Source organism: Gorilla gorilla, chromosome 16 (assembly GCF_029281585.2).
Source record: "Gorilla gorilla gorilla isolate KB3781 chromosome 16, NHGRI_mGorGor1-v2.1_pri, whole genome shotgun sequence".
Taxonomy (NCBI): domain Eukaryota; kingdom Metazoa; phylum Chordata; class Mammalia; order Primates; family Hominidae; genus Gorilla; species Gorilla gorilla.
Genome location: NC_073240.2, coordinates 88,127,004 through 88,138,592, shown reverse-complemented (window position 1 = coordinate 88,138,592; position 11,589 = coordinate 88,127,004). Strand labels below are relative to the sequence as shown.

At 43.9% G+C, this 11,589-nt stretch overlaps 1 protein-coding gene across 2 annotated transcripts in view; it reads right to left on the bottom strand.

Annotated features, from left to right (window-relative positions):
- Positions 1 to 11,589, bottom strand: part of AGBL1 (AGBL carboxypeptidase 1) — a 948,924-nt gene that overhangs the window by 114,223 nt on the left and 823,112 nt on the right. Inside the window, exon 23 of one of the 2 annotated variants that reach the window (XM_063698809.1) lies at positions 1,554 to 10,597. The exons of the other annotated variant lie outside the window; for it this stretch is intronic. Coding sequence (XP_063554879.1) covers positions 10,390 to 10,597 — 208 coding nt within the window. The 3' untranslated portion in view covers positions 1,554 to 10,389. Of the gene's footprint in view, positions 1 to 1,553; positions 10,598 to 11,589 lie in introns of those variants that run through there. 2 annotated transcript variants of the gene reach the window in all.

The window sequence follows — 11,589 nt, the reverse complement described above, 5'->3', positions numbered from 1 at the left end:
ATTTGCATATCCCCAAATTCAAGAAACCACCTCACTAAAGGAAGTCTCCAACTGCTTTGAATCTCTACCCTTCGCAATGACAAGGCCTGGAACAAGGTTGTAGAGGTGATCCGCATGTGTTTACTTGCCCTGTGGCTGCTGCTAGGTCACTGCTGTCTGTCTCCTTGCATGTTGCATGTAACTGTACAGTGGCCGGAACATTCAATGTGCTCAGTAATAATGAGCTCCCTTTCCCTAACCCTCTTGCACACATCCTCCCCTAAATGACCAGATTTGAAAGTCATTTTGATTGAAATCCTGAGTGTGTGCAAAGAGCCTAAGAGGAAGCTGGGCCCCAAATGCTGAGAGACAAGGTCGATGAGGGCAGTTGGCCCAGGCCCAGGCAGAGGCCAGGGACAGGAGAGGGACTGTGAAAGAACTCTCTCTGAACAACCAACAAAGAGTCAGTGAGGAGTGGGTGGACCAACTGCACAGCGGGGAGGAAACGAGCCTGAGAGAGCAGCCACGCCTCTCCCCCATCTTCTGCATCTTCTCCCAGGGTGGCATCAAACTCCCCCTTCCAACAGCACTTTAAACATCAGTGCAGCACCTAGCAGGCCAAACCATGTGGAGGAAAACAAATTAGATTCTTCCCTGCCCCACCCCAGCTGAAGTTTGCTGACTCAATTCATTCCCCCTCCTTTAGGTCTTCCTGTTTATGTTGTCATTTTGTTTTATTATTTATTTTTAGCCCTGATTTCGGACGCTTTTATTCTGCTGGGCATTGGCAGGGTATCAACGGCACTGCTCTGCTCTGTGCTCTGAAAAGATCATTGTGCAGGCCTGGCCTCGGTCCCTGCAGAGACAGAACGCTAGTGTGAGCCACCTCACGCTGCCTCTTCACCGGCCTGGCCAGCCCTGGGCCTGCTGGTGTTTCTGCAGGCCCCGCCAGCACAGCATTCACGTTCATGAATATTAAAAATAGAAGTGAGGTTAGATTTCATGTGGTCCAGCCCTTCACCCTCCAATGGAGAAACTGAGAGCCCAGAGGAAAGGGTCAGCCCAAAGCCATATATTGAAGTAACAGAGCCAGAGCCTAAACCTTGGACTCTCAACTTCTGTTATAATGTTCTATTCCATATGCTAGGAAATCACTTAAAGAACAAAACAGTCATTTCCTAAATTACACAATAGGTGAAGACCAGAGTGCCTGATCCATTTTTATTATTTACATATTTTTTCTGGACTCTGAATGTACTTACATTCACACACACACACACACACACACACACACACACACACACACACACACACACACAAAGTCCAGGACATCAATAGGAGCTCCTCTCATCGTTCCCACAGGTTCTTCTCTTTATTTTTTCTTCTTTAAAAAATTAAAAAAAAATTGCTGTGAGCCGGTAGCAGCAACCTGGTGCGGCTTGCCTCCTTGGACAGGCTGCAGCAGCAATGAAGCAAGGGACACGCTTCAGTTCCCAGGACAATGGTCTCTTTGACTGGGAATATACCAAACCAGAATTACAAGTGTGCAAGAATAAACAAGGCTGGAGTCAATCTAAAGTTGTTTTACACTCTGTTTTATTAAAGTCAATGCATTTCCGTTCCTATGTGCCCAGCTTAGGCTTGCTTAATTATAGACACCCGGGGTGAATGCTAATGTAGAGAGGACAGTCAGTGATTGGAAAACAAGGCCCTTTTCTGACCTCTACAGGCCATTTGGAGGAAACAAGAAACTGCTTCTGGAAAATTACCGACCAGGAGGCACCGCAAATGGGGCTGAGGGAGGTTTCTCCTGGATGCCTCCTTGAAGCTCTGAGTTGGCTGGACTCAACGTGTGTCCTGCTTTCCTGCAGCTCTGCTCTCCATGTGTAAGAGGTTACTGAGGCAATGGGTAGGAGGTCATTCTCAGGAGACCTTTGTAACGGAAATTAAGATCTCAACCATTCAGCACATATTTATGGAAGTCCCACCACATCTTGGGCACGATGCTAGGCTCTCAGGATGTAGCAGTGAACAAAATTGTCTTTGTTCTCCAAGATATTACAGTCTTGGTGCAGTGGGGCGGTGGGGGGGAGGTGAAGAGGGGACAGCAAAGTCCACAGGCAATGCCATACAACAAAAGCTGTGACTGGGTTTCTCCAAGATGACAGTAGGAACTCAGAATCAGATCATGGGAGACTTCTTGGAGGAGCCTACATTTAAGCACATAATGGATAGATCTAGGCACATGGATGGAAGAAGAGGGAACAGAAGAGTAAGGTGCTTTCTGAGAATTGAAAGTAAGTTCTTATGACTTTAACAGGGGCTGATGTCAAGAAAAGAGACCAGAAAATTACGTAGTGGCTGGATCTGAAAAGGCTCAAGCACTAGGTCCTGTTTGCATTTTATCCTTAAGACCACGGGAGGTCACTGACAAATTATAAACTGCGAAAGTAGAAGCCGGTTTCCTTCTCAATACTATCAGGCTGCACAGGGATGAAAGGGTTGGAAAGGAGGCACAACCAAAGGTAAGAAGAGTGGTAAGAAAACTTGAAGTCCAGGTGAGAACAGTGTTATCGAGTCTGATTCTTAGCTTTGGACTCCAACCAAAGCTAAGATTCACACTCAACAACATTGCAGTTTCATCTATTTAGTGAAGATCTGAGTACCTGCCTCGGCCAGACAGTGAGCTATGCATCTGGCACACAAATAAATCAAACAACGCCGGTTTACTATCGGCATAATCAAGTTTAGGAATTTGGAGGTAGAGATTTTGTTGGGAGGTGATTTTGACTTTGAACCTGTTGAGTTTGAAGAGGAGCAGGAAGTTATGCAGAAATGTCCAGTAGTAGTTACTTGTATTTGAGTCAAGGATCTACAAGAACAACACACTTTCCTAGAGATGGAGACTTGCTCCATAACCTCTCAGAGGGCCCTTAGGGGTCTTTGAAGAAAGATGCTTTTCCTTGGAGAGCAAGTTTAAGAGTCCGATTGCCTGAGTTAAGGTTGTGATCTGGTACTTACTACCTGTATCATCTTAGGCTAGCCCTTAAATTCTTAATGCCCTCACTTATAAAGTGAGCGTAACAAAAGAGTTTAGCTCATTGGGCTGAAGTTTTAGGCTTAAACATGATGACACCTGTGATGGTCTTAGACTGTTATAGATACTAAGTGTTGCTAATTACCACGTTAGCTGTAACTGTGTTATGGTTCATATTCACCTCCTCTGGGGAAGTGGAGGGAGCATGAGTTAGGAAGTCAGATTTCCCCGGGAACAGATTCCAGCTCTATCATTTACTAAACGTGTCTCTTTAAGTATGGGTGCCCTTCATTTTTAAAAAGGCAATCATAATGTCCATTTATCCCACAGAGCTGGTACTGAGAGTGAAATGAGTCACTATGTGATTGTCTGAGCACAGCAGAAACATAGGCAGATTTTTCCTCCTCTAATACCTCCCAAAATAACTTCTTCTTCAGAATGAAGTGTGGGTGGGGTCTGGTTGATAGTCTTCTACCCCAGGACATTCATTCATTTAACCCCCATACCCTGGATGTTTGGATGGCAGACCTGTCGGCCTCTCTGCTTCCTGTCCTGTCCCACAGCCAGGAGAGACAATGGAACTCAATGCCATGTCTTGCCCTGCCCTTCAAGACCAGGGCTACACTCAGACACTTTAACTGAATAGCTCCAAATAATTATGCTTAAGTGTTACTTATTTTGCCAGGAGCTGGTCTTAATACTTGTCTGATACCAAGAAATCATTTTAACCCCATAAGAGCCTAGAGACTATAAAAGATCATTGAAATCCCCCCATGTAGAATCATCTTTGCTTCAGCCTTTTTATTTACTTTTAGACAGAGTACAGGGTCTCACTCTGCCACCTAGGCAGGAGTGCAGTTGTGCGATCACGACTCACCGTAGCCTCAACCTTCTACTTCCAGGCTCAGGTGATCCTCCTGCCTCAGCCTCCTTAGTAGCTGGGACTACAGGCATGCACCATCATGCCTGGCTATTTTTTTTCTTTATTTTTTTGTAGATTCAGGGTCTAACTATGTTGCCCAGGCTGGTCTCAAACTCCTGGGCTCAAGGGATCCTCCCAGCTTGGCCTCCCATAATTCTGGGATTACAGTTGTGAGCCACCACGCCTTGCCTGCTTCAGCCTTGTAAACAGTCAGTGCTCTCCTCTGTTTAACTACTTGTCATAAGACCTAAATGTGGCTCATTCGGTAATTCTCTCATAGACTGTGTTCTCTACCAATGATACTGAACCCATCTTACTTTGCGTTGGAACTGGCCCAGAATATATACACACTTCAAGTCCAGTTTATGTCACGTGCTAAGGAGAGATGAGTCCCGTCTTCTACCCAAAAGGCCTTCATCTTGACATCTGTGTGACAGTAGAGCCTAAAATAATCAACCAGCTGCCCCTCACCTGTATGAACATGTGTCATGTGTCTGAGGATCAACCTTCCCTCACTCATTGTTATGCTTAAAGCCCTGTGCCATGTGTGTGTGTATGTGTGTGTGTGGTGGGGAACTCAAACTCAGTTTCAGCTCCATTATGTTGAATTGTGTGTGTGTAATAGACGATTTTAAGTTATATGCAATTGTATCTTTTTATTATTAGGCACCGAAAGGTTGTAATATAATCCATTTTTATCTCAAAATTCCCTTTTACCACTCTATTTTTTCTTTTCTAAAGAACACTTTTTATCAAGCATTGGTAGCATGAACCAAACTGCAACACAAACAAAAGAGGACATCTGTTGGGAAGACAGCAGCAGGCTCCAGAGCTGATGAATTATTTTTGCCCAGAAAAGCCCTCCTGGTGAGCACCAGGCTACTATGCATGTCTTTCCAAGACTAGAGAGTTTGGGGAGCTGGGGTGAGCTGTACCAGCAAGGCAAAACAAATCCATCATTTTAATGCAAATCCAAATGCTGAGATCCACCATGCGAGTCATTCTTCTGTGGCCCTAACAAGGATGACCTATGTCAGGCATTTCCTGGGAGCTCCTTCTCTTGGCATAGGGCAGAGGCTGCCCTTAGCATATGAAATCGACTCTACGGCACCATTTTCCAGGCTGATAAATGAAAGGGTGTAATATGACCTTCCTTGTGTTGGCAGCCCTCAAGGTGAGCTTGTAACTCAGGGAGCAGGTTAATTTCAAATATTCTTGGTGGCTCTGAATCCTCTTTCTGGAAGGAAACTGAAGCCAATGTATGGAATTCTTGGATGCTGATTCTTATTGATGGGATTGCAAGGAGGGCCCAGGCAGCCAAGTTGGCATGATATCCATGGAGCTGCACAGACAGTTCTCACCAAAGGGAGCATAGGAGGCAGAGCCCCTGGGTAAATGTGGCAGCTCCTGGGAACCCTTGGAGATGCCACCCCTCCATTATCACCACTCTAAACATTTGCACAACACAGGTAAGGAAAAGGACACCCTGCCCCTTGTTAAGCTCGCCTCGCACTGGGAAGTCTTCCATGGCAACCACCAGCTTGAGAGGCCAGGCTGCACTTGTGCTACACGTCCTTTTAGTGAAACCAGTTTCCCTGTCTATAACGCAAACTCTTCTTTGAGATGGAAAATGGAGGGATTTAAGGAAAATAAGTGAGATTTTATTGAGACGTTGGCTGTCTGGGTTTGAAGCTGAGGGGAAGACACATTTTTGAACACCTGCAATGTGTTAAGAAGTATGATAGGTACAGGGACAGATGCCAAGATAATAGCAGGTTTGTGCACTTTAGAGCTCACTGTTCAATGGTGAATGGGGGTGTGGGTATAAAAGACATATTTATCAAGTTAAAAATAAGCATAGTATAAAAGAGATATATAAACAGTGCAACAGGGGCATGGAAGAGAGATTATATATAACTTGGCATTGGGTGATGAGGACAAGTTTTATAGAAGAAAGGTGATATTTGAACTGGGTTTTGATATTCCCACATGAGGGAATGGGAGATTCTTATCAGAGGCAGAGGAAAAATGTGAAAATGTTAGAAAAATCAAAAAGGACATTTAGGGAGCTGTGTGGCTTAAGAAGTGCCCTTCCATGCCCCTATTGCACTGTGCATGTGCATATGTGTGTAGACACTCACATGCATAAGTGCAATGAGAGAAAAAGAGGGTATGTTCTGTGGCAAATCAAAGAGAATAAAGAATGTCAGAACTTGAGGCTGTCAAGGAGATTGGGGCCAGACTATAAAGGGGTCCGTTGAGACATTTAGACTGCCTTCTGAAGGAAATATGGAGCCACAAAGCCTCTTGCCAGAGGGAAGTGTTACGAACGGGGTCAGTAGTTTCCACCCTTGAGGGCTCATGGGTGGCAAGTCTTGGGCTTCTGTTCTAACAATGGGACTATCCTAAAGGTGAAATCAGAGAGCTCCCAACCTTTGCCCATCAGAGAAGTTTTACCAGGCTGTCCCACGAAGCTGCAGGCCCCCACAGCCCCTCAGCCCCAGTTCCAGTCCTGCATGCAGAGCACCGGATGACAGCTGGTACAGGACAGCATGCACTTGGCCTGCCCCAACATCGCCTCTCTGGACTCTCCTCTCTCCTCTGCACATTTTGGACCACATTTGCTTCCCATTATGGCCTACAACTCCTTGGAATTCTTGGGTCATCTTAGTTTGGGTCTGAATTTGGTAGAGCACGTTTTATCCGAACAATTCACTGAAGTGGTCTGGCCAGCAAGAGAAAGTCCTGGCTTGACTGGAAGAATGGCTCTTATAACTATTGAGAGTTAACTCTCAAGTAAGTACCCTCTAACTCTGGGTGGAAGACTGGTGAGATGTGACACAAAATAGCCTTCAGTCCTAGCAGGAAAGGAGAGAGGTCTGCTCCCAAGTCCCCTCTTCCCTCCAGTCAATTGCCTTCCCAACTCACTGACACCTGGGCTTAGGTGCTCAGGACATTCACCTGTGTCCCCAAAATCACCAGGTGTTAGGTACACCTCTCTTTGTGCTCCTTCTGCTTCCTGAGGTACCTCTGATTTCTAGGAAACCTTTCGAACGGGCTATCATGTAGGACACCAACATTCAACATGTCTCCAAACTGCACTTATTATCTTTGACCTGAGTGCAAATGTTCTGCTCTTCAAATATAGTAGTATCACACCTGGGGCACTCCTCAAACTACTGAACAAACGGCATAGCAGGAGCACCAAACCCTCAGCCATAAACAAGGGAACAATGGCGCTGATATAGACATGCTGATATCAGCCACGGGCATGCCTCTGCTGAAAGCTCTTTAAGTCTCCCCCATTACATTCAGAATTAAGTTCAGCCTCTTCATCAAGGAATGCCAAATGCAGCTTTATCTGACTGCTGTCTAGTTTTTCCATTTCATCTCTTGTCACTCTCCTCCTTTCCTCACATACAAACACATCTTTTAAACCAGTCACACTGAACATTTTACTTCAAGCTCTAACTCTACCACAGGGCCTTTGCACAAAATCTTTCCACTCCTTTGCATGTCTTTTCTCCCTTTGTACCTGAAAACTCCTGCATATTCTTCAAGAATCACCCAAATTATGACTTTCTTTTGGTATACTTTTACCACAACTGCCACCCCCATTAGATTAGGCGTTTTTGTAATATTCTTTGCATAGTTCCATAATGGCATGGGCCATACTGCATTAACTTAGAATGTTTATTGTTCTTCTTTGTCTGGTTACTGGGAGCACAAAATGGGTCTTTCTTATCTGCATCCTTAGAGCTTAGTAAAGTGCATGACCCACAGTTAGGGGTTAAATATACATTTGTTACATAGATGGATCAACAAATACTTCATGTTCCTGGCTTTTTCTGAACATGCCACATAAAAACTTATCTGTCACGGTCACGTTTTTTAAGAAACGTGCCTCATGACCAGAAGCTAACCCCCAAAACTAATTTGGGCTGAAATAATAATTAATGATAAGCTAGCATCATTCCCACCTCTCTCAGCAATTACATTTCAATATTATCTTCTTGAATCCTCAAAGCAAAGAGAAATCAGCACCATTATGCTAGCCTTTATTTAAGAGTGGAAAGATTAAATATGGGAGGAGTTAAGAGCTATATAGTGTTTGGGTTTCACTTTCAGTATCTTTGCTAATAGTCTTCAAATTTCTTGCATATGTTACATAAACATACATGTCTTAATATGAAGAATGGATGTACAATTTCTGAACTACAAAATGGAAATTTGGAAAAGAGTTAAAAAAAAAGAGACTATTAATAATGTTATCAACTCCCGAAATCACAACACAGATGCCTGTCTTCTATGTCTTGGAGCTAATCCTGTTTTGTTCTGTGGCTTTCTGCTGGTCAAGAGGTGTGTGCTATGAGTTTCATCTGAGATTATTCTGATATATCCAAAACTCCTTTGGTGGTGTTTGGAACATCAGGAGAAGTCTTTTGGCAGATATGTAATCCCCCAATATGTATTATTATCTTTTCCCTTAGTATTCAGACTTTTTCTTCAAACTTCAAATTTTAGCTGGGCCCACCTCAAATAAAGACTATGTTTTCTAACCTCTCTTGCAGCTTCCTGTGGCTACAGGCCCATTTTTTTCAGCTGATGGGATTAAGAAGAAATATTATGTATAGCTTTTGGAAAGATAGAAAACAGGCATTTCTTTTTGTGTTCTTCTTGCTACTGCCTGGGATGCAGATGCAATGACTGATGCTTCAGCAGCCATTCTAGACCAAGAGTAGAAGCAGCACACAGTAGAGCCAGAAAACTGCAGAAGCCAGGTCTCTGACACCATGCAGCCATGACACTAGGACTGGTCTTCCAGTGTGTAAAATTTCACAGGAAAGAGAAATAGACTTATGCCTTATGAAAGCTACTACTATGATAAGTTGTCCATCTCTTGCAGCTAAACCTAATCCTAACTAATACACATGACTTCTAAAACAGCCTAAGTTTGACCTAGCATATTCTATCTCTCACTCTACCACTGCCTTTGTCGTCCCTTCTCATGCTTTCTTCGCAGGTCTCGCACACTTCATTATTCAAATAACTAAGGTGCTTCCTTCCAAATGCTAAAAGGCCTTGCTCCATTTTCACCTGTTTTAAGTCATTCCAGCCTCCTAGATTCTGCTCCTGTGTAATCTCCTTCCCAGCTCCCTTCCAGTAAAGGGGCCTATTTCCTACCATGTGACTCCAGAGAATTCTGGATTCTGGGTTTGTTGTCGTTGTTGTTGTTGTTGTTTGAGACAGTCTTGCTCTGTTGCTGGGCTGGAATGCAGTGGTGCGATCTCGGCTCACGGCAACCTCCGCCTCCCAAGTTCAAGCGATTCTCCTTTCTCAGCCTCCCAAGTAGCTGGGATAACAGGTGTGTGCCACCACACTTGGCTAATTTTTGTAGAGATGGGGTTTAGTAGAGACGGGGTTTCATCATGTTGTCCAGGCTGGTGAGAATTTTTTCTTAACTGTCAGAATTCTTATACAGAATGTTCTTTTGTGTTATGAAGAAAAATAAGCCAATGTTGTGTACCAAATGCTAAGCTATACACTTTTATATATCATCTCATTTCATCCTACAATAACTTTATGATATAGATATGCTCATCCACATTTTATATATAAGAAAACTGAAGTTTAGGAAAATTTAATTACTTGCCTAAGTTGTCATAACAAGCAACTGCCAGATCTAGCATATGAACCATATCTGTCTGATTCTGAAATGAATAAATTTTCCAGTAGGTCTGGTACTTCCTAGCATTATGTTTGGTGATCTGAATACATAGGATCTTAAAATCTGTGAAGATCAGTGACAATGTCTTATTTCTAAGAGTCTAGGGCAGCTTCTGGCCTGTACCACATATGTAAAATATATGCTGCTTGAGAAGATCACAGATGAAACCTGCAATTACTTGGATGCACAGTTTTTCATGTTCAAGCCCCAGCACCTGAAGACCCTGCCAGGATCCCCACAGTCTCAGTGGTTTGTTCTGGGGTGCTCAAATGCTATGGTGAGGAGATAACATTGGAACATAACACTTGTATATGGAACAACTTAAATAACCACTTAGAATTCTGGCTGAGAAGCCAAGAAGAAGCCCAACTCCTCTACTTCCAGCTTGCTCCAGTTCAAGCACAGGAATGGAGAATAACTCAGAAAAATCTTGAAAGGATCCATGGTAATCTTGAGGCTACCCATTGGGTCCCATTCTAAGTACAACGGCAGCTTGCATAGGCCCCAAGGGCTACCTAACTCTAATATAAAATGTTATAAAGTGGCTAGCTTCTACGCATAGGGAAACTAGAACAAAATCTGGAAATGGGGTTGCTGAGCTCACATAGGCTGGCTTTTTGTACTGACATATACATTGTGTGTGTCTGATGATGAAGCAGCAGCAACATAGCTGCTAGTCCAATCCAATGGTTGGAGACACAGAACTTGCTGTGAACCTCGGGGCTATGGGATGGCTTCTCCTCCCTGCCCTGGTGCCTCCTCTTCTTCCTCTCCCTCAACCTTATTGAAGGCACACTCCTGGATCCTCCGGTCCAGCTCAGACAAGCTCCCTTCCTGGTCTGAGCTGCTGTCGGTACTGTAATCAATCTCCTCCATGCAGGCAGGTTCATCCTCCAGTTCCGAAGGGACGCTGCCACTGCTGCTGCTGCACCTGCCATTGGGTCCCGGGAAATATGGAGAAGAAAGGAAGAAGAAGAAGGTAGACAGGGAAAATGTACAAAGGGAAAGGGAAGTAGAAGGAGGAAGATGGGGAAGAGGAGAGAGAAATGAAAAGAGAAATTAGCCAAAAAAGGGAACACATTCAATTGGTTGGAAGAGGAGAGTGGAAGTTTCCTGCTTTGAGTTTTAACCTCAAATCACTGCTCCTTTAAATGTGTCATATGCACACTCCCCTGTGTCCTCAACCTTGAGGCTGGGGGGGAAAGTTGTATACAATTTGCAGGCTTCTTTCTTCCTTTGCCAGCAGAGTATACATTTCATAGCCCTATTTCCAATCAGAAGATGTGCACAGCCTCACATGTTTAGAATTTTTCAAAGTAGTTTAGGCTTTAAGTGAACAATCAGAGAAGGTCATCACTGAGTGTCTGAGAATGCTATGTCATTTTCTTCCAGGAAAGAGTGGGATTGGAATGCAAGTAGACAGAACTCAAAGCCCTCGTGTTTCCCACTCCAATAAACAGCACTATGAGTCATATTACACGGTTCTCCTTCATCATGATGAATGGTTTATAGTAGCTGGAAAATTAATCCAGGTTGAAATTAACAAATGACAGAGTAAGTGGGCAAACAGCATTCTGCTTCTACAGTGTTTGTGCTTTCCCACTTATGCCCACTCTCCAGTTTATTAACAAATGGAAGATCAACAGGGGTTGACCAGCAAGCCATAGAAGAGGGCAGTAGGAATGAACATTAATAAAAACTTTACTGCATATTGTGAGCAGGGGGAGTTTCCTCCCAAGAAGCTGTATGTCTCCCTCATTTGCATGAGGCACCTTCATTCCTGAAGACTTTCTAAACACTCTCTACTTAGGACTTAACCAATTAGGATTAGCAGCGTGCTGGGTTTCTGCTCTGTGATTTATAGAAGGCAAGCACTTCATAAATCAGGCAGAGCTGTTCATCCACCTGCCTCGCCATAAACAA